The 22,554-nt window shown below is 52.7% G+C and overlaps 1 protein-coding gene across 1 annotated transcript; it reads left to right on the top strand.

The window, feature by feature from the left end:
- The first annotated feature begins 3,303 nt into the window (after positions 1 to 3,303).
- LOC138723358 (golgin subfamily A member 6-like protein 25) lies at positions 3,304 to 15,299 on the top strand. Its single transcript, XM_069862304.1, has 5 exons — positions 3,304 to 3,326; positions 3,672 to 3,771; positions 4,691 to 4,776; positions 13,125 to 14,205; positions 14,799 to 15,299. Exons 1-5 carry the CDS (start codon positions 3,304 to 3,306, stop codon positions 15,297 to 15,299), a joined length of 1,791 nt encoding a protein of 596 aa, XP_069718405.1.
- The last annotated feature ends 7,255 nt before the right edge of the window (positions 15,300 to 22,554 follow it).

Raw genomic sequence — 22,554 nt, 5'->3', positions numbered from 1 at the left:
AGATCTCCTTCCAGCGAGATCTGGAGAGCCTTCGTACATCCCAGGAGGCAGTGGAGATGGAGAAGGCTCAATTGAAGCGGGACATGGACCAGCTGAAAAAGGATCAAGAGCAGCTGCAGCTGCAGAAGGTCTCCTTCCAGCGAGATCTGGAGAGCCTTCGTACATCCCAGGAGGCAGTGGAGATGGAGAAGGCTCAATTGAAGCTGGACATGGACCAGCTTAAAAAGGATCAAGAGCAGCTGCAGCTGCAGAAGGTCTCCTTCCACCGCAATCTGGAGAGCCTTCATACGGCCCAGGAGGACCTGAAGAGGGACAAGGAGCAATTCAGGCTTGACATGGAGCGATTCCTTGAAGCGCTTCAGGCGCTTGACCAGAGGCAGGTAAATGCTGCTCAGGGCTGGGCTGCTGGGGACACCTGCCCCGCAGGGAACTCCTGGGTGCTCCTGCTCCATCTGCACGCCAGCAGCGATCGACTGGCACCCGCCCAGCCCCAGACAGTTGGGGGCTACTGTTCCCGGCTCTTCCCTCACAGACTCTGCTCGCTGTGTTTCTCAGCAAGCTGAGGGTTTGGGGTTTATGCCTGTGCACACTCTGGCTGAGGAGCGCAAGCGTTCGCTGCCAAAACGTGGGATCAATGGGATCCTCAAGCCGGTTGTTGAATTGGTTTTTTGCTTTGTACCTTACTCCTTCGGAATGGAATTGGCTTAGAGCTGTAGCAAACTTAGTGAAGAGCTGTAGGATCGTAGCCTGGATCTGCTTTGGGCGCGTGGCTGGACTCCTTGTGGAGCTCAGCAGGGAGCTCTGGGAAGCAAAGCCTCAGAGCAGGGCTGCCTCCCTCCCAGCCGCTTCCTGAGGAGGCCAGAAGTTTCCCGAGCGCCCGGTGAAGCTGTTGCAGCATCGAGCCGCCGCAGCCATGGGAGGGGCAGGGATCCTGTGGGTCTTTTCTAACCTCGTGATTCTGTGATTCACACAGGACGTGGCGGAGGAGCTTCAGGCTCGAGTGGTTGGAGATGAAGAGGACTCCCTTGCCAGCACCGACTACCAAATGTGTGAGGCACTGCGGGTGCTGCTCACCAAGATCAGGAATGCCTACTCCTGCCTGGCCCAGGAAAACGCTCACCTCCGTAGGCAGGTGGGTTTGACAGAAGAGCTTCAAGGGGAAAATGCTGCCCTGAAAAGGAAACTCGAACAAGTGGCAGAGGTGCTGGAAGAGGTCGAGAACACCCTGAAAGGCACGAGACAAGAAGCAGAAAGGAGAGAAGAGCTGGAGAAGGAGCGTGAGGAGATCAAGTCCATGCTCCTGAGGAAATCAGTGGAAGGCGAATGTTTGAGGAGGGCTCAGACAGAAGAACGCAGGGAGCAGAAAAGACCCCTGCAAATGCTGCAAGAGAAGCTGACTGAACTGAAGGGTCGCATTCTGAAGCATGAAGAACACTGCCAGCAGTTCTTTCAGAAACTGGGAGAGCTGGAATAATAAGGACCCAACCCTACCGTTTCCAGGCCACCCCAGCTGGGCACGTGCAGCTGAGTTTGGGCACGTGAAGCAAGAATTCCTTCTCCACCCATCAGCAATAAATACAGTGACCACATTCACTGGAGGTTCAGTGCCCCTAGGTGGAAGCTTACTAGAAATATTGGAAACAACAGAAAAGTTTTGGCAGGTGGGCAGCCTCGAAGAAAAGTGCTCCAGCCCTCAGATCATCTCCGTGGCCTCCTCTGCACTCGCTCCAACAGCTCCATATGCTTCCTGTGCTGAGGGCTCCAGGACTGGACGCAGGGCTCCAGTTGAGTAGAATTCCTGGAGAAGTCATAGAATCATAGAATGACGAGGTTGGAAGAGACCCACCAGATCATCGAGTCTGTTGAAATTGGAGAGCGACGGAGGGAGTCGAACACACTATGATAGGTGATCAGAGCTCAGTTTTATTGATTCACGGCTGCTTCTTTTATACAGTGTTTAATTAGCTCATACATATTGCAAAAGCTTAGCTCATGATTGGTTACATTCATTTGCAGAAGTTGCGGTTTATCATGCTTGCACAGCTATGTTCTATCTTGACTACTCCCTCAACATGTTTTTCTTTTGACATTTAAGTTTTGCTTAATCAGTATGACTCACATTTTACAAGGACGACACGTCCTTGATACTTCTTTCTGAAAGCCATTGTTGTAAATATGGCTCTACATCTCCCCCGTTTTCTTTAGGTATTGCTAGTACAATTTGATTAATACGTTTTGATACACACTTAATGGCAACTTGCATGCCTATCAGTATTAAAATGATGATACCAAACGAACGTAAACCTTCTTTCAACAACCCCTGGAGCCAAGGTCCAATACCAAGCTTTGAAAACCAAGATGATATGTCAAACCCGGTTGTTTCCTTTAAATCATGTAAATGTTCTTGTATTTCTGCAATGCGTCGGTGTATCGATACAGAGTTGTTTGTTAAAGACATACAACACATTCCTTCAAATTCTTCACAACCATGTCCTTACGCTAAAAGCAAAAAATCAATTGCTGCTCTATTTTCTAAAATAGCATGTTGTGTAGTAACAGAATCTTGAGATAACAAGTCTAAAACGTCAGATGTACGATTTATTTCATCTTTTGCCCAACATGCTACTTCTTTGGCTAAATTTAAAGCTTTATTAGCTGAAGCGCCTGGCAAAAGCGTTGAGGTAATCACTCCTCTTAATTCTGACCAAAATTTCGGGCTCCCTATTTCGTTACAATCTAGTTCATGTACAGACCGCCTTTTTCGTGTCTTACTCCATGACAATAGTGAACTGATATTGGGGTGGAATAATACCAGTTTCCCTATATAACATGGTCCTCCTTGTAAATTACTTGGGACTCCATTCCATGCTCTGTCACCGCATATAAGGAATATTCCCGGTGGTAATCTATGCGCTTGGGTGACATTGCTAGCATTACAATTGCTATAAAGACTCTCGTGTACACTTCCGGGATCTAAAACAGAAGATAATGATGCCCATTTATAACGCTTAATGTGAAAGTTACTGTGGTTTTTTGGTCAAAAACTAAACCATCCTCCATTGTTGGTACTATTGGTGGTATTTAGACTACCAAATAATTCCAGTTCTTCAGGTTCATTAGTCAGTGTCTGATTCAAACCCAATATTAGCTGACATTGCCAACCACCATCTGTTTGCCTAGGGTATAGACCGGTTGTATATACTGTTGTATAAACCGCTGTAAAGTTCAACAAAGTCAAATTGTTTACATAGCCACTAAACTCTTCTGGTCTCCATGTGGGGGTACCTATTAAACATGTACGAAATGGTGATGTTACTGATCCCAAGGCAAGACAGATAGATGATTGGTTGGTAATGTTGGCAATGGTTACCCAAACAGTTTCACGCGGAGGCCTGGTCCACAACGAGCGCGACTGGATGATTGTCGTTGTCGAAGCTATCCAAAGATAGATGTTGATTGTCCACATCTCGATCATGCAGAGCCGGCTTCACCCATTTAGCTGGAATCCATCGAGTTCCCATGATACCAATGCATCTGCTTTTGCATTTCCCTCTGGTTGCGGGTTGTAGACCTGCTGGTTGGATGGGCAGACCGTTGCTGCAGCTATTTGTGTCCCGGCGCGGCTGTTGGCATTCGCGCTGTTCTGACCGTTTCCCGGAATCCGTCGACAGACTGCAGTGTTATGAGTGCCGCTATTACAGTGGTTACACCAGACAGATCTTGTTCGGCATTCCCGTTGGGTATGTCCATTGCGTCCACACCGGTAACAATGTAACGTGGTTCGTGGCCTTGGCACAGGACTTGCTGAAGAGGACCTCAAAGGAGCTAATGCTGCCATTATTTGTGAGCTATTTTCCTGCCCCTCTCTCAAACCCTCTTTTAGTTTTTCAGCTATCTGATTTCCCACTTCCTCTATTGCCTGCACAACAAACGCGGCCTGGCCTTGTGGCATATTAGCTGCTCTTTCTAAGGTCTCTTCTATTGTCCAATTGGCACCCATTGATGACAACATATGTCTCGTTTTGGTATTACCATTCTGTATTACACATTGCTTTAATATTGCCCCATGCATATATACTGCTACTCCTGCCTTCTTTATCGCGGCAATCAGTTTATCTATAAATGCCCCTAACGGTTCCTCTTGTCCTTGCTTAATGCTCATATAAGCTGGTACTCCTCCTACATCTTTGACTAAACTTAATGCTTTTCGGAATACTCTCATTGCTTCTCGCAGTCTATCTGGCCCTAATGTCGCTTGTGCCTCAATAGAATGATATGGACCGATTCCTAATAACGCTTCTACCGTTATACCAAATAACGGGTCCCCTTGTTGACGTTGCATGGCCACGGATTCTTGTGCTGCCGCCTGCCAATGTGCCCCACGTAATAACTGTTGAGATGGGGTACAAATCAATTTCATTATATTCCGACATTCTGATGGCATAATGGTATTGTTTTCAAACAAATATTCTAAAATTTGTATCGTGGGCTCGCCCTGCAATCCGCTCTCTGCTACAGTTGCTCGTAGCTGTGATAACAGCTTCCAATCTATTGGTGTGAATTGCATTACTACGTTATTATCACGTCGTTCGTATATAACAGGAAAGGCCAGCGACTCAACCGCTTCGTTATCCCCCTGCGTAATGTATTCCGCGGCAAGTTTCGACCAACACTCTGCCCTTTTCCGCAGTTGTTCCGCTACCTCCGATCCCAGCGATTGCCGCTGCTCTTCGGGAACAGAGACCTCGCTAGGCGGAGGAGGTTCTGCCTGAGAAGGTGCGGGGGGGGCAACATGGTCATTGCTCGACATAGGCATTACCAGAGTCTTATAACGCGGAGGTCCCGCCGATGCCTCATCCAGATACTCTTGATTTTTTGCACTTGCAGCATGAGCGGATTTTGCAGCTTTTATTTCCGTAGCGTGTTGCAATAAAACATTATGAACAACCCGCCATTGTTTTCCTAACTTTTTTGCAGTCTTATCGTCGTCCAATACAGCCTCCCATATTACATCCCCGAACTTCCTCCACTCTGACAGTTCATGGATAGTACTTGGATTGATAAAACATCCTTTCACTACCCCATAAGCTACCAAATTTGGAAGTTCCTTATTTAAATCAATCTCTTTTACCCCTTTTTGTCTCAAAAATTGAGTAAATAGGGTTAACACTGCCTGCCTTTCCATTTTTTTATTTTCTCTTATTTATTTCTCTTATTTATATATTTCTCTTATTTATCTCTCTTTAAATATTATTCATAAATCTATACCTTAATGGCTTAGCTCAGTCTGGCAGTCCTCGCAGCGTCCTCCGGCCGATGCGTTATTCGCCCCTCGGGACCCGGTGCTATCACAGAAGCACTTTGGTCGTCCTTTATTCCACTGGACCCGGGTATATTCTCCGTTTTCTCTCCGTTAACCCTTATCACGTCGGGGTCACCATTTCTTGAAATTGTAGAGCGACGGAGGGAGTCGAACACACTATGATAGGTGATCAGAGCTCAGTTTTATTGATTCACGGCTGCTTCTTTTATACAGTGTTTAATTAGCTCATACATATTGCAAAAGCTTAGCTCATGATTGGTTACATTCATTTGCAGAAGTTGCGGTTTATCATGCTTGCACAGCTATGTTCCATCTTGACTACTCCCTCAACATGTTTTTCTTTTGACATTTAAGTTTTGCTTAATCAGTATGACTCACATTTTACAAGGACGACACGTCCTTGATACTTCTTTCTGAAAGCCATTGTTGTAAATATGGCTCTACAGAGTCCAACCATTCCTATCAAACATGAACCATGCCCCTTAGCACCTCGTCCACCCGTGCCTTAAACCCCTCCAGGGATGGTGACTCAACCCCCTCCCTGGGCAGCCTCTGCCAGTGCCCAGTGACCCTCTCTGTGAAAAATTTTTCCTAACGTCCACCCTGACCCTCCCCTGGTGGAGCTTGAGGCCATTCCCTCTCGTCCTGTCTCCTGTCACTTGGGAGAAGAGCCCAGCACCCTCCTCTCCACAACGTCCTTTCAGGTAGTTGGAGAGAGCAATGAGGTCTCCCCTCAGCCTCCTCTTCTCCAGGCTAAACACCCCCACCTCTCTCAGCCCCTTCCCCAGCTTCGTTGCTCTTCTCTGGACTTGCTCCAGAGCCTCAACATCCTTCTTGTGGTGAGGGGCCAGGGCTGAACACAGGATTCGAGGAGCGGTCTCACCAGGGCCGAGTCCAGAGGGAGAAGAACCTCCCTGGACCTACTGGCCACGCTGTTTCTGACACAAGCCAAGATGCCATTGGCCTTCTTGGCCACCTGGGCCCCTGCTGGCTCCTGTTCAGTCGCTGCCAGCCAACACCCCCAGGTCCTTCTCCCCCGGGCAGCTTTCCAGCCAGACTTCTCCTAGTCTGGAGCTGCTCAGGGTTGTTGTGCCCCAAGTGCAGGACCCGGCCCTTGGCCTTGCTAAACCTCATGCCACTGCTCTCAGCCCAGCGGTCCAGCCTGTTCAGATCCCTTTGGAGCCTCCCGGCCCTCCATCAGCCCTCCTCCCCTCGGCTCAGCTCCTGCCCTTTCACTTCCCATGCAGCATCTCTCCTCGCTTCAGAGCAGAGCTCCCCTGCAGAGCCATCCCCAGCCCAACGTTCCCGCGCTGGCGACCTGGAGAAGCCGAGGCTGAGGGCTCTTGGTAGCATTTAAAATGACCTTCAGGATTTGTGATATATAAATGTTTCCATAGGCTGTAGGGGTTACTGCGGGTGGGGAGCCAGACACGGAAACCACAGGGAGAAGGAGCAGGTGATAAGTGCCATCCCAGCGCCCCGAGAGGGTGAACCGGCATCAGCCGAGCTCTGGGTTTGTGACCTTGGCCGCAGGCAGCTCTCCAGTGACAGCAGCTCGAGAAAGGCCTTCAGGATCACACCCAGCTTCAGGCTGCTTCACACCTTCGGAAAGAAGGACGAAGCCTTCCAAAGAAAAGGACTCCAAGGGGAAGAAGCATTTGCCCCTACCCTTCTGTACAATTTCTTCCCAACCAGCCCGCTGGGAACTGGAGCATCTGAGGCCAGAGGGTGGAGGAGGTCCCCGGGATCAGATACGCAACCGGGCCACACTGCCCTGAGGAAAAACCCCTGGAGGGGCTGAGGAGAAGGGAGGAGGCACGCAGGCGGGAGAGCTGCGGGCAGGGGAAAGCCGGGGTAGCAGAGCTGTTACAAGGAAGGCAAAGCTGGAAAGATTTTACGGCTGTGGGAGGAGGTCGAGGACAAGCAAAGACAGAGGGGGAAGCGGTAGAGCCAGCTAGAAGAGCAGCGCAGATGCTGAGACCCCACGGAGCTGTAGGGGGAGGAGGTAAGGAGTAACAGCAGGGGACGAGGAGTGCAATGCTACTAGGAAAGGACACCAAGAAAGTACTCGGGCACTGCTGTTCTTTAATGTTTGCTTTGTCTCGATCCCTGAAACTGGCCAAGCCTTGACTCCTGAGAGACTTCCTTGGAAACACGTTTCTGAAAGGAAAACTAAACAACAAAGCAAATGCATTAAAAATTCCATGGAGCTAAAACATGCCCAAGGTATCACATCCATAAGAAAATTCATCTCCCCTCCCGCTTTGATGTCAAAGAGACAGGACGCACGGAAGGACTAAGGGAAGAAGTTTTAATTGCCATTCTTTCTCCTTCTCCACACTGACCCACGCTGTGGATCCAGCTGGGAAAGGACACTAGGGAATGCTTTCACCCACAACAAACGTGCAGCCTAAGGAACCACTGTCACACCCTCCGGGCAAGACCACTGGGTCAGCAGTGTTCACACAACTCCTGGAGACAGCAGGAGAGCCCTGGGCTGGAAACACAAAAGGTCTGTAGCCTCTCACAGTGAAGGCACTTGGAACATTATTTCTTTCCTAGCCTGAAATCAGTGACCCTAAACAGATCTTCTGGAGTGCAACAGGGAACGCTCACTTACAAGGGAGACAAAGTCAGTTACAGTGACCTCCTGGATATTGAGCCTGTCCCACATCTCAAAATCAGACAAAATTACTTTCTCTCAGAACCACACCACGCTCAGCAATTCTTTCTGCCCTGAGCCGGAGTCAAGGTAAAAGCCTCCCTGCTCGGCCTCTGCCAAACACACTGGACAAATCCCTCGGATGCGCCCAGGCGGAGAGAGCCCTGCCGGAACAGGCGGGAAATGAGGTGCCCTCAAATATTGCCTCCCTCTCGGCCTGGGAGAGCAGACTGAGTCGCTCTAACAGGTCTGTGTCACTGGCACGTTGGGGATTCCAGAGCTGAACACAGGGCTCCAGGTGGGGTCTCACCAGAGCGGAGCAGAGGGCCGCAGTCACCTCCCTCGCCGGTCCCACTGCACAGAACATCTCTGCCACAGCCACTGCTCCCTCTGTGGGGACAAAAGAGGATGAATCCCAGCAGTTAATTTTCCACTCACTAAGGTCACCAACAACAGCAGCACAAGGATTTTCAGTCCTTGAAAACACAGAAGCTTCCTACATCCCTTCAAGCAACATCAGTTGCCTGTTTCTCTGAAACACAGAAGCAAAGACAACGCTGACACCTGAAATCTAAGCAGCTGCTGGCAGGACCCCTAAAAGAAACATTTTGAAAGCTGAAGCATTCGGTCGCTTTGAGTGACGCTATGAAACACATCATGGTGCCAGACAAGGGCATTGCTTGAAGATCTCTAAACGACTTCACAGCACATCTATGTAAACCTTGCAAACGGAATTTAGTTTAAAACTCTGTGTTTCACGGAAGGCCGAGAGGCTGATCTTCATGCCGTTTCCCATTGCAAGCAGCCAGCGAGAAATAAAAAGGCCCTGCTGGAAAGCAGCGCCCTGCAGCTACGACAGGCACCTGCACAACAGCAATTTCCTCCTTTCCTTCCAATGTTTCTTCCTCTGCTCCGCGCTTCGGGCAGCTGTTGGCATCTTCAGCTTCAAGCTGTCCCCGGGTTGAAGAAATGACAGGGTCCTTGAGCTAACGCTTCAGCTGCAGTTCCTGTGAGACACGGTGAGGATTAGGTTGGTAGCGCTGCCTTTGTCCCTCCAGAGAACCCGGGCAAAGCTGACTGGTCTCTGACTTTCTCTTGCACACGGCTAGATTTGCGCTCCAACCACCCAGGGGATCCCGAGCAGGAATATATTTCAAATGTATTCAAATCACAGATCTCAGAACGGTTTGGGTGGGAAGGGACCTAAAAGCCCATCCAGTTCCACACCCTGCCGAGGGCAGGGACACCTCCCACTGGATCACGTGGCTCGAAACCCCTTCCAACCTGGCCTTGAACACCTCCAGGGATGGGACACCCACCACTGCCCTGGGCAACCTGGGCCAGGGCCTCGCCACCCAAATCACCAAGAATTTCTTCCTACTGCCTAATCCAAATCTTCCCCCCTCCAATTTAGAGACACGCCGTTTCTGATCCAAGCCAAGATGCCATTGGCCTTCTTGGCCACCTGGGCCACTGCTGGCTCATGTTCAGTCCCTGTCAACCAACACCCCCAGGTCCCTCTCCTCCAGGCAGCTTTCCAGCCAGACTTCTCCTAGTCTGTAGCACTGCTCAGGGTTGTTGTGCCCCAAGTGCAGGACCCGGCATTTGGCCTTGTTAAACCTCATGCCATTGGACTCTGCCCAGCGGTCCAGCCTGTCCAGATCCCTTTGCAGAGCCTCCCTACCCTCCAGCAGATCAACACTTCCACCCAGCTTAGTGTCGTCCGCAAACTTGCTAAGGGTGCACTCGATGCCTTCATCCAGGTCATTGATAAAGACATTGAACAGGGCTGGACCCAGCACTGAGCCCTGGGGAACCCCACTTGTCAATGGCCTCCAGCTGGATTTCACACCATTTCCCACCACTCTCTGGGCCCTCCAGCCAACCGGTTTTCCACCCAGGAGAGTGTGCGCCTGTCCAGGCCAGAGGTGACAGTTTCCGAAGCAGAATGCTGTGAGAGACTGTGTCAAAGGCTTTACTGAAGTCCAGGAAGACACAGCCACAGCCTTTCCCTCATCCAGCAGCCGAGTCACTTTGTCATAGAAGGCGATCAGGTTAGTTTGGCAAGACCTGCCTTTTGTGAACCCGTGTTGCCTGGGCCTGATCACCCGGTTCTCTTGCATGTGCTTCATGGTAGCACTCAAGATCACCTGCTCCATGACTTTCCCTGGCACTGAGGTCAGACTGACAGGCCTGGAGTTCCCTGGGTCCTCCCTGTGACCCTTCTTGTAGATGGGCACAACATCAGCCAGCCTCCAGTCCAGTGGGACTTCCCCAGTCTTCCAGGACTGCTGGAAGATGATGGAAAGGGGTTTGGCCAGCACATCCGCCAGCTCCTTCAACACCCTTGGATGGATCCCATCCGGCCCCACAGACTTGTGGGTGTCCAGTCGGGCTAGCAAGGCTCTGACCACCTCCTCTTGGATCGTGGGAGCCTCATTTCGCTCCTCTAGCTCCTGGGTTTGTACACAGACGGAATGACTTTCTTTACAATTAAAGACTGAGGCAAAGAAGGCAATAAGCACCTCAGGTTTTTCCTCATCCCCTGTCACTGTTGTTCCTTCTGCGTCCAATAGGGACTGTATGGTCTCCCTAGTCCTCCTTTTATTATTTATATATTTATAGAAGGATTTTTTGTTATCTTTCACAGACTTGGCCAATCTGATTTCTAGCTGAGCCTTAGCCCTTCTGATTTTTTCTCTACACAATCTCACTTCCCTCCTGTAGTCCACCCAAGAGGCCTGTCCCCTCCTCCAGAGCCCATAAACATTTCTCTTCTTCTTGATATCACTCAAGATCTCTCTGTTCAACAGCCTGTTGGGCTGGGAATGGCTCTGCAGGGGAGCTCTGCTCTGAAGCGAGGAGAGATGCTGCATGGGAAGTGAAAGGGCAGGAGCTGAGCCGAAGGGAGGAGGGCTGATGGAGGGCCGGGAGGCTCCAAAGGGATCTGAACAGGCTGGACCGCTGGGCTGAGAGCAGTGGCATGAGGTTTAGCAAGGCCAAGGGCCGGGTCCTGCACTTGGGGCACAACAACCCTGAGCAGCTCCAGACTAGGAGAAGTCTGGCTGGAAAGCTGCCCGGGGGAGAAGGACCTGGGGGTGTTGGTTGGCAGCGACTGAACAGGAGCCAGCAGGGGCCCAGGTGGCCAAGAAGGCCAATGGCATCTTGGCTTGTGTCAGAAACGGCGTGGCCAGCAGGTCCAGGGAGGTTCTTCTCCCTCTGGACTCGGCCCTGGTGAGACCACTCCTCGAATCCTGTGTTCAGCCCTGGCCCCTCACCACAAGAAGGATGTTGAGGCTCTGGAGCGAGTCCAGAGAAGAGCAACAAAGCTGGGGAAGGGGCTGAGAGAGCTGGGGGTGTTTAGCCTGGAGAAGAGGAGGCTGAGGGGAGACCTCATTCCTCCCTCCAGCTACCTGAAAGGAGGCCCTCAGGCCCCGCCCCGGCCTGTGGGAGCCGCGTCTGTGATATCATCCTCTGTGATGCTCCCCTGTTGCCTTGGAGACATCTCTGGTGCCCAGGGCAAGCACACTCTGGATTCACTCCCCAGGAGGATCTGCAGGAGGCAGGTAGTCTCTCCACTGGGAGCTGCCTGCGCCTTTCTCAGGGCGAGATCAACAAAGCTTTTGGGCTGCCATTTGGATTTTGCAGTGCCCCGTACCAGTTCTGCTGGAACAGAAAATCTGTCTGCGCGAAGGGTACGTCAGCTCTGCCCGTGTCTGCTTCTGGGCAGTCACTGCTTGGATTTTTGGTCGATGAGAAGCTCGACATGAGCCAGCAAAGTGCCCTCAGAGCCCAGAAATCCGATCGTATCCTGGGCTGCATCCGAAGCAGTGTGGCCAGCAGGACAAAGAAAGGGATTCTGCCCCTCTGTTCCTCTCTGGTCAGACCTCATCTGGTGTATTATGTCCATTTCTGGAATCCCCAACAGAAGAAGGAGATGGAGCTGTTGGAACAGGCCCGGAGGAGGCTCCAGAGATGATCCGAGGGCTGGAGCACCTCCCATGCGAGGACAGGCTGAGAGAGTTGGGGTTGTTCAGCTTGGAGAAGAGAAGGCTCCAAGGAGATCTTATAGTGACCTTCCAGTACCTGAAGGGGCTCCAAGAAAGCCGGGGAGGGGCTGTTCACAAAGGCTTGTGGAGACAGGACGAGGGGCAATGGGGATAAACTGGAGAGGGGCAGATTTGGACTAGACACTAGGAAGAACTTCTTCACCATGGGAGTGCTGAGGCCCTGGCCCAGGTTGCCCCAGGAAGCTGTGGCTGCCCCATCCCTGGAGGTGTCCAAGGCCGGGCTGGATGGGGCTTGGGCAGCCTGAGCCAGTGGGATGTCCCTGCCCAGGGCAGGGGCTGGAATTGGGTCATGTTTAAGGTCCCTTCCAACCCAAACTGTTCGATGATTCTATGATTTTATTCTCCATGGAAGGGCCTCCAGTCCCTCACAGTATTGTCAGCTCCTGTTCTTATGCCTTCTGGATAAATTCTGCTGGGAAACGCCCAGAGCCCAGAGGTTTCCCATTTTGGTTTCACTCTGCCAGCCTTGCCCAGCGCTCTGTCTCCACAATCGTATTTCTTTCCCGAGCGCTGGATCGCTGACTGCAGCGTTTGTAGGGAGGCATCGTGGCCTGGCTGCTGAAGCTCTTTTCCAATTTAGCTCCCTGCTCGTTTGCTCCGTGATCCTTCACGATGCTCTTCAACTCCAGCCTCGACTTCCACTAGTTTTGAGATTTGACAGCATAAGCCTCCCCGGGGGGAGACAGAGGAGGCAGGGAGCACAGTGCGCTCGGGTCTGTCCCCGCAGAGCATGGGGGCTCAGTCACTGGGGAGTTGTCCTCTTCTCTCTTCTGGGGGAGACCTGAAGCAGCCGGTCGCCAGCACAGACCATCCCGGGGGCAGGGAGCCCTCAGCATCCAGAGCACTCACCGAACGAAGGGGAAATTGGTTCAGGCCTCAGGGTGAGGTGAAAAGTGAGGAGTACCCTGGTGATCAGTGTCTAGGGATCCCTGGAGCTCTGCTGGGAGAGCAGACGGAATTCCCAGAGCCTGTTGATGCAAACAGAAATCCCTGAAGGCATTTATCAACTTGAACCTTCCTGTAACCTTCCCTGTGACCGTCTGACCATGGTTTCTGTTTCTCCTTCTAGGGAACAGCCCAGGGTCTGTAAAATGCGTTTCTACTTCCACGATGTTGTACTCGATGCCATCCCTGCATCGGTGGGGCTTCTTGGCTGCTGCTGGAGCTATTCCCGGAGAAAGAAGCAGGCAAAGAGTCATGCAAAAAGAGCAATAGCCCCTAAAGGAGAGAATCAAGAGGAAGTGACTAAGAGGAATTCATCCCCTGAACCAGCAGCAGGCGTTGCACAGCGCCTGCCACTCTCCTCAGAAGAGAGAAGGCAAGAGAAGGAGACCTCGACCTCCCTGCTGTCAGCAGAATCAGTGGTACCCGGTTCCCTCAGAGAGAAGAGGAGAGACGAACTTGAAATACGGGAGAAGGAGCTAGAGGTGAAGGAGGCCCACCTTGCCCAGGAAAACGAGGAGCTCCAGAGAATGTGGCAAGATCTCAAAAAGCATCAAGAGGAGCTGCAGCTGCAGAAGGTCTCCTTCCAGCAGGAGCTGGAGAGCCTTCATACATCCCAGGAGGCAGTGGAGATGGAGAAGGCTCAATTGAAGCGGGACATGGACCAGCTGAAAAAGGATCAAGAGCAGCTGCAGCTGCAGAAGGTCTCCTTGCAGGTTGATCTGGAGAGCCTTCGTACATCCCAGGAGGCAGTGGAGATGGAGAAGGCTCAATTGAAGCCGGACATGGACCAGCTTAAAAAGGATCAAGAGCAGCTGCAGCTGCAGAAGGTCTCCTTCCAGCGGGATCTGGAGAGCCTTCATACATCCCAGGAGACAGTGGAGGTGGAGAAGGCTCAATTGAAGCTGGACATGGACCAGCTGAAAAAGGATCAAGAGCAGCTGCAGCTGCAGAAGATCTCCTTCCAGCGAGATCTGGAGAGCCTTCGTACATCCCAGGAGGCAGTGGAGATGGAGAAGGCTCTACTGAAGCTGGACATGGACCAGCTTAAAAAGGATCAAGAGCAGCTGCAGCTGCAGAAGGTCTCCTTCCACCGCAATCTGGAGAGCCTTCATACGGCCCAGGAGGACCTGAAGAGGGACAAGGAGCAATTCAGGCTTGACATGGAGCGATTCCTTGAAGCGCTTCAGGCGCTTGACCACAGGCAGGTAAATGCTGCTCAGGGCTGGGCTGCTGGGGACACCTGCCCCGCAGGGAACTCCTGGGTGCTCCTGCTCCATCTGCACGCCAGCAGCGATCGACTGGCACCCGCCCAGCCCCAGACAGTTGGGGGCTGCTGTTCCCGGCTCTTCCCTCACAGACTCTGCTCGGTGTGTTTCTCAGCAAGCTGAGGGTTTGGGGTTTATGCCTGTGCACACTCTGGCTGAGGAGAGCAAGCGTTCGCTGCCAAAACGTGGGATCAATGGGATCCTCAAGCCGGTTGTTGAATTGGTTTTTTGCTTTGTACCTTACTCCTTCGGAATGGAATTGGCTTAGAGCTGTAGCAAACTTAGTGAAGAGCTGTAGGATCGTAGCCTGGATCTGCTTTGGGCGCGTGGCTGGACTCCTTGTGGGGCTCAGCAGGGAGCTCTGGGAAGCAAAGCCTCAGAGCAGGGCTGCCTCCCTCCCAGCCGCTTCCTGAGGAGGCCAGAAGTTTCCCGAGCGCCCGGTGAAGCTGTTGCAGCATCGAGCCGCCGCAGCCATGGGGGGGGCAGGGATCCTGTGGGTCTTTTCTAACCTCGTGATTCTGTGATTCACACAGGACGTGGCGGAGGAGCTTCAGGCTCGAGTGGTTGCACACGAAGAGGACTCCCTTGCCAGCACCGACTACCAAATGTGTGAGGCACTGCGGGTGCTGCTCACCAAGATCAGGAATGCCTACTCCTGCCTGGCCCAGGAAAACGCTCACCTCCGTAGGCAGGTGGGTTTGACAGAAGAGCTTCAAGGGGAAAATGCTGCCCTGAAAAGGAAACTCGAACAAGTGGCAGAGGTGCTGGAAGAGGTCGAGAACACCCTGAAAGGCACGAGACAAGAAGCAGAAAGGAGAGAAGAGCTGGAGAAGGAGCGTGAGGAGATCAAGTCCATGCTCCTGAGGAAATCAGTGGAAGGCGAATGTTTGAGGAGGGCTCAGACAGAAGAAAGCAGGGAGCAGAAAAGACCCCTGCAAATGCTGCAAGAGAAGCTGACTGAACTGAAGGGTCGCATTCTGAAGCATGAAGAACAATGCCAGCAGTTCTTTCAGAAACTGGGAGAGCTGGAATAATAAGGACCCAACCCTACCGTTTCCAGGCCACCCCAGCTGGGCACGTGCAGCTGAGTTTGGGCACGTGAAGCAAGAATTCCTTCTCCACCCATCAGCAATAAATACAGTGACCACATTCACTGGAGGTTCAGTGCCCCTAGGTGGAAGCTCACTAGAAATAGTGGAAACAACAGAAAAGGTTTGGCAGGTGGGCAGCCTCGAAGAAAAGTGCTCCAGCCCTCAGATCATCTCCGTGGCCTCCTCTGCACTCGCTCCAACAGCTCCATATGCTTCCTGTGCTGAGGGCTCCAGGACTGGACGCAGGGCTCCAGTTGAGTAGAATTCCTGGAGAAGTCATAGAATCATAGAATGACGAGGTTGGAAGAGACCCACCAGATCATCGAGTCTGTTGAAATTGGAGAGCGACGGAGGGAGTCGAACACACTATGATAGGTGATCAGAGCTCAGTTTTATTGATTCACGGCTGCTTCTTTTATACAGTGTTTAATTAGCTCATACATATTGCAAAAGCTTAGCTCATGATTGGTTACATTCATTTGCAGAAGTTGCGGTTTATCATGCTTGCACAGCTATGTTCCATCTTGACTACTCCCTCAACATGTTTTTCTTTTGACATTTAAGTTTTGCTTAATCAGTATGACTCACATTTTACAAGGACGACACGTCCTTGATACTTCTTTCTGAAAGCCATTGTTGTAAATATGGCTCTACAGAGTCCAACCATTCCTATCAAACATGAACCATGCCCCTTAGCACCTCGTCCACCCGTGCCTTAAACCCCTCCAGGGATGGTGACTCAACCCCCTCCCTGGGCAGCCTCTGCCAGTGCCCAGTGACCCTCTCTGTGAAAAATTTTTCCTAACGTCCACCCTGACCCTCCCCTGGTGGAGCTTGAGGCCATTCCCTCTCGTCCTGTCTCCTGTCACTTGGGAGAAGAGCCCAGCACCCTCCTCTCCACAACGTCCTTTCAGGTAGTTGGAGAGAGCAATGAGGTCTCCCCTCAGCCTCCTCTTCTCCAGGCTAAACACCCCCAGCTCTCTCAGCCCCTTCCCCAGCGTCGTTGCTCTTCTCTGGACTCGCTCCAGAGCCTCAACATCCTTCTTGTGGTGAGGGGCCAGGGCTGAACACAGGATTCGAGGAGCGGTCTCACCAGGGCCGAGTCCAGAGGGAGAAGAACCTCCCTGGACCTGCTGGCCACGCTGTTTCTGACACAAGCCAAGATGCCATTGGCCTTCTTCGCCGCCTGGGCCCCTGCTGGCTCCTGTTCAGTCGCTGCCAACCAACACCCCCAGGTCCTTCTCCCCTGGGCAGCTTTCCAGCCAGACTTCTCCTAGTCTGGAGCTGCTCAGGGTTGTTGTGCCCCAAGTGCAGGACCCGGCCCTTGGCCTTGCTAAACCTCATGCCACTGCTCTCAGCCCAGCGGTCCAGCCTGTTCAGATCCCTTTGGAGCCTCCCGGCCCTCCATCAGCCCTCCTCCCCTCGGCTCAGCTCCTGCCCTTTCACTTCCCATGCAGCATCTCTCCTCGCTTCAGAGCAGAGCTCCCCTGCAGAGCCATTCCCAGCCCAACGTTCCCGCGCTGGCGACCTGGAGAGGCGGAGGCTGAGGGCTCTTGGTAGCATTTAAAATGACCTTCAGGATTTGTGATATATAAATGTTTCCATAGGCTGTAGGGGTTACTGCGGGTGGGGAGCCAGACACGGAAACCACAGGGAGAAGGAGCAGGTGATAAGTGCCATCCCAGCGCCCCGAGAGGGTGAACCGGCATCAGCCAAGCTCTGGGTTTGTGACCTTGGCCACAGGCAGCTCTCCAGTGACAGCAGCTCGAGAAAGGCCTTCAGGATCACACCCAGCTTCAGGCTGCTTCACACCTTCGGAAAGAAGGACAAAGCCTTCCAAAGAAAAGGACTCCAAGGGGAACAAGCATTTGCCCCTACCCTTCTGTACAATTTCTTCCCAACCAGCCCGCTGGGAACTGGAGCATCTGAGGCCAGAGGGTGGAGGAGGTCCCCGGGATCAGATACGCAACCCGGCCACACTGCCCAGAGGAAAAACCCCTGGAGGGGCTGAGGAGAAGGGAGGAGGCACGCAGGCGGGAGAGCTGCGGGCAGGGGAAAGCCGGGGTAGCAGAGCTGTTACAAGGAAGGCAAAGCTGGAAAGGTATTAGGGCTGTGGGAGAAGGTCGAGGACAAGCAAAGACAGAGGGGGAAGCGGTAGAGCCAGCTAGAAGAGCAGTGGAGATGCTGAGATGGCACGGACCTGTAGGGGGAGGAGGTAAGGAGTAACAGCAGGGGATGAGGAGTGCAATGCTACTAGGAAAGGACACCAAGAAAGTACTCGGGCACTGCTGTTCTTTAATGTTTGCTTTGTCTCGATCCCTGGAACTGGCCAAGCCTTGACTCCTGAGAGACTTCCTTGGAAACACGTTTCTGAAAGGAAAACTAAACAACAAAGCAAATGCATTAAAAATTCCATGGAGCTAAAACATGCCCAAGGTATCACATCCATAAGAAAATTCATCTCCCCTCCCGCTTTGATGTCAAAGAGACAGGACGCACGGAAGGACTAAGGGAAGAAGTTTTAATTGCCATTCTTTCTCCTTCTCCACACTGACCCACACTGTGGATCCAGCTGGGAAAGGACACTAGGGAATGCTTTCACCCACAACAAACGTGCAGCCTAAGGAACCACTGTCACACCCTCCGGGCAAGACCACTGGGTCAGCAGTGTTCACACAACTCCTGGAGACAGCAGGAGAGCCCTGGGCTGGAAACACAAAAGGTCTGTAGCCTCTCACAGTGAAGGCACTTGGAACATTATTTCTTTCCTAGCCTGAAATCAGTGACCCTAAACAGATCTTCTGGAGTGCAACAGGGAACGCTCACTTACAAGGGAGACAAAGTCAGTTACAGTGACCTCCTGGATATTGAGCCTGTCCCACATCTCAAAATCAGACAAAATTACTTTCTCTCAGAACCACACCACGCTCAGCAATTCTTTCTGCCCTGAGCTGCAGTCAAAGTAACAGCCTCCCTGCTCGGCCTCTGCCAAACACACTGGACAAATCCCTCGGATGTGCCCAGGCGGAGAGAGCCCTGCCGGAACAGGCGGGAAATGAGGTGCCCTCAAATATTGCCTCCCTCTCAGCCTGGGAGAGCAGACTGAGTCGCTCTAACAGGTCTGTGTCACTGGCACGTTGGGGATTCCAGAGCTGAACACAGGGCTCCAGGTGGGGTCTCACCAGAGCGGAGCAGAGGGCCGCAGTCACCTCCCTCGCCGGTCCCACTGCACAGAACATCTCTGCCACATCCACTGCTCCATCTGTGGGGACAGAAGAGGATGAATCCCAGCAGTTAATTTTCCACTCACTAAGGTCACCAACAACAGAAGCACAAGGATTTTCAGTCCTTGAAAACACAGAAGCTTCCTACATCCCTTCAAGCAACATCAGTTGCCTGTTTCTCTGAAACACAGAAGCAAAGACAACGCTGACACCTGAAATCTAAGCAGCTGCTGGCAGGACCCCTAAAAGAAACATTTTGAAAGCTGAAGCATTCGGTCGCTTTGAGTGACGCTATGAAACACATCATGGTGCCAGACAAGGGCATTGCTTGAAGATCTCTAAACGACTTCACAGCACATCTATGTAAACCTTGCAAACGGAATTTAGTTTAAAACTCTGTGTTTCACGGAAGGCCGAGAGGCTGATCTTCATGCTGTTTCCCATTGCAAGCAGCCAGCGAGAAATAAAAAGGCCCTGCTGGAAAGCAGCGCCCTGCAGCTACGACAGGCACCTGCACAACAGCAATTTCCTCCTTTCCTTCCAATGTTTCTTCCTCTGCTCCGCGCTTCGGGCAGCTGTTGGCATCTTCAGCTTCAAGCTGTCCCCGGGTTGAAGAAATGACAGGGTCCTTGAGCTAACGCTTCAGCTGCAGTTCCTGTGAGACACGGTGAGGATTAGGTTGGTAGCGCTGCCTTTGTCCCTCCAGAGAACCCGGGCAAAGCTGACTGGTCTCTGACTTTCTCTTGCACACGGCTAGATTTGCACTCCAACCACCCAGGGGATCCCGAGCAGGAATATATTTCAAATGTATTCAAATCACAGATCTCAGAACGGTTTGGGTGGGAAGGGACCTAAAAGCCCATCCAGTTCCACGCCCTGCCGAGGGCAGGGACACCTCCCACTGGATCACGTGGCTCGAAACCCCTTTCAACCTGGCCTTGAACACCTCCAGGGATGGGACACCCACCACTGTCCTGGGCAACCTGGGCCAGGGCCTCGCCACCCAAATCACCAAGAATTTCTTCCTACTGCCTAATCCAAATCTTCCCACCCCCAATTTAGAGACACGCCGTTTCTGATCCAAGCCAAGATGCCATTGGCCTTCTTGGCCACCTGGGCCACTGCTGGCTCATGTTCAGTCCCTGTCAACCAACACCCCCAGGTCCCTCTCCTCCAGGCAGCTTTCCAGCCAGACTTCTCCTAGTCTGTAGCACTGCTCAGGGTTGTTGTGCCCCAAGTGCAGGACCCGGCATTTGGCCTTGTTAAACCTCATGCCACTGGACTCTGCCCAGCGGTCCAGCCTGTCCAGATCCCTTTGCAGAGCCTCCCTACCCTCCAGCAGATCAACACTTCCACCCAGCTTAGTGTCGTCCACAAACTTGCTAAGGGTGCACTCGATGCCTTCATCCAGGTCATTGATAAAGACATTGAACAGGGCTGGACCCAGCACTGAGCCCTGGGGAACCCCACTTGTCACTGGCCTCCAGCTGGATTTCACACCATTTCCCACCATTCTCTGGGCCCTCCAGCCAACCGGTTTTCCACCCAGGAGAGTGTGCGCCTGTCCAGGCCATAGGTGACAGTTTCCGAAGCAGAATGCTGTGAGAGACTGTGTCAAAGGCTTTGCTGAAGTCCAGGAAGACACATCCACAGCCTTTCCCTCATCCAGCAGCCGAGTCACTTTGTCATAGAAGGCGATCAGGTTAGTTTGGCAAGACCTGCCTTTTGTGAACCCGTGTTGCCTGGGCCTGATCACCCGGTTCTCTTGCATGTGCTTCATGGTAGCACTCAAGATCACCTGCTCCATGACTATCCCTGGCACTGAGGTCAGACTGACAGGCCTGGAGTTCCCTGGGTCCTCCCTGTGACCCTTCTTGTAAATGGGCACAACATCAGCCAGCCTCCAGTCCAGTGGGACTTCCCCAGTCTTCCAGGACTGCTGGAAGATGATGGAAAGGGGTTTGGCCAGCACATCCGCCAGCTCCTTCAACACCCTTGGATGGATCCCATCCGGCCCCACAGACTTGTGGGTGTCTAGTCGGGCTAGAAAGGCTCTGACCACCTCCTCTTGGATCGTGGGAGCCTCATTTTGCTCCTCTAGCTCCTGGGTTTGCACACAGACGGAACGACTTTCTTTACAACTGAAGACTGAGGCAAAGAAGGCATTAAGCACCTCAGGTTTTTCCTCATCCCCTGTCACTGTTGTTCCTTCTGCGTCCAATAGGGACTGTATGGTCTCCCTAGTCCTCCTTTTATTATTTATATATTTATAGAAGGATTTTTTGTTATCTTTCACAGACTTGGCCAATCTGATTTCCAGCTGAGCCTTAGCCCTTCTGATTTTTTCTCTACACAATCTCACTTCCCTCCTGTAGTCCACCCAAGAGGCCTGTCCCCTCTTCCAGAGCCCATAAACATTTCTCTTCTTCTTGATATCACTCAAGATCTCTCTGTTCAACGGCCTGTTGGGCTGGGAATGGCTCTGCAGGGGAGGTCTGCTCTGAAGCGAGGAGAGATGCTGCATGGGAAGTGAAAGGGCAGGAGCTGAGCCGAGGGGAGGAGGGCTGATGGAGGGCCGGGAGGCTCCAAAGGGATCTGAACAGGCTGGACCGCTGGGCTGAGAGCAGGGGCATGAGGTTTAGCAAGGCCAAGGGCCGGGTCCTGCACTTGGGGCACAACAACCCTGAGCAGCTCCAGACTAGGAGAAGTCTGGCTGGAAAGCTGCCCGGGGGAGAAGGACCTGGGGGTGTTGGTTGGCAGCGACTGAACAGGAGCCAGCAGGGGCCCAGGTGGCCAAGAAGGCCAATGGCATCTTGGCTTGTGTCAGAAACAGCGTGGCCAGTAGGTCCAGGGAGGTTCTTCTCCCTCTGGACTTGGCCCTGGTGAGACCACTCCTCGAATCCTGTGTTCAGCCCTGGCCCTTCACCACAAGAAGGATGTTGAGGCTCTGGAGCGAGTCCAGAGAAGAGCAACAAAGCTGGGGAAGGGGCTGAGAGAGCTGGGGGTGTTTAGCCTGGAGAAGAGGAGGCTGAGGGGAGACCTCATTCCTCCCTCCAGCTACCTGAAAGGAGGCCCTCAGGCCCCGCCCCGGCCTGTGGGAGCCGCGTCTGTGATATCATCCTCTGTGATGCTCCCCTGTTGCCTTGGAGACATCTCTGGTGCCCAGGGCAAGCACACTCTGGATTCACTCCCCAGGAGGATCTGCAGGAGGCAGGTGGTCTCTCCACTGGGAGCTGCCTGCGCCTTTCTCAGGGCGAGATCAACAAAGCTTTTGGGCTGCCATTTGGATTTTGCAGTGCCCCGTACCAGTTCTGCTGGAACAGAAAATCTGTCTGCGCGAAGGGTACGTCAGCTCTGCCCGTGTCTGCTTCTGGGCAGTCACTGCTTGGATTTTTGGTCGATGAGAAGCTCGACATGAGCCAGCAAAGTGCCCTCAGAGCCCAGAAATCCGATCGTATCCTGGGCTGCATCCGAAGAAGTGTGGCCAGCAGGACAAAGAAAGGGATTCTGCCCCTCTGTTCCTCTCTGGTCAGACCTCATCTGGTGTATTATGTCCATTTCTGGAATCCCCAACAGAAGAAGGAGATGGAGCTGTTGGAATAGGCCCGGAGGAAGCTCCAGAGATGATCCGAGGGCTGGAGCACCTCCCATGCGAGGACAGGCTGAGAGAGTTGGGGTTGTTCAGCTTGGAGAAGAGAAGGCTCCAAGGAGATCTTATAGTGACCTTCCAGTACCTGAAGGGGCTCCAAGAAAGCCGGGGAGGGGCTGTTCACAAAGGCTTGTGGTGACAGGATGAGGGGCAATGGGGATAAACTGGAGAGGGGCAGATTTGGACTAGACACTAGGAAGAATTTCTTCACCATGGGAGTGCTGAGGCCCTGGCCCAGGTTGCCCCGGGAAGCTGTGGCTGCCCCATCCCTGGAGGTGTCCAAGGCCGGGCTGGATGGGGCTTGGGCAGCCTGAGCCAGTGGGAT

This window comes from Phaenicophaeus curvirostris, chromosome 8, assembly GCF_032191515.1.
Source record: "Phaenicophaeus curvirostris isolate KB17595 chromosome 8, BPBGC_Pcur_1.0, whole genome shotgun sequence".
In the NCBI taxonomy this organism is placed as follows: Eukaryota; Metazoa; Chordata; class Aves; order Cuculiformes; family Cuculidae; genus Phaenicophaeus; species Phaenicophaeus curvirostris.
This window is presented reverse-complemented; position numbering and strand designations above follow the sequence as displayed.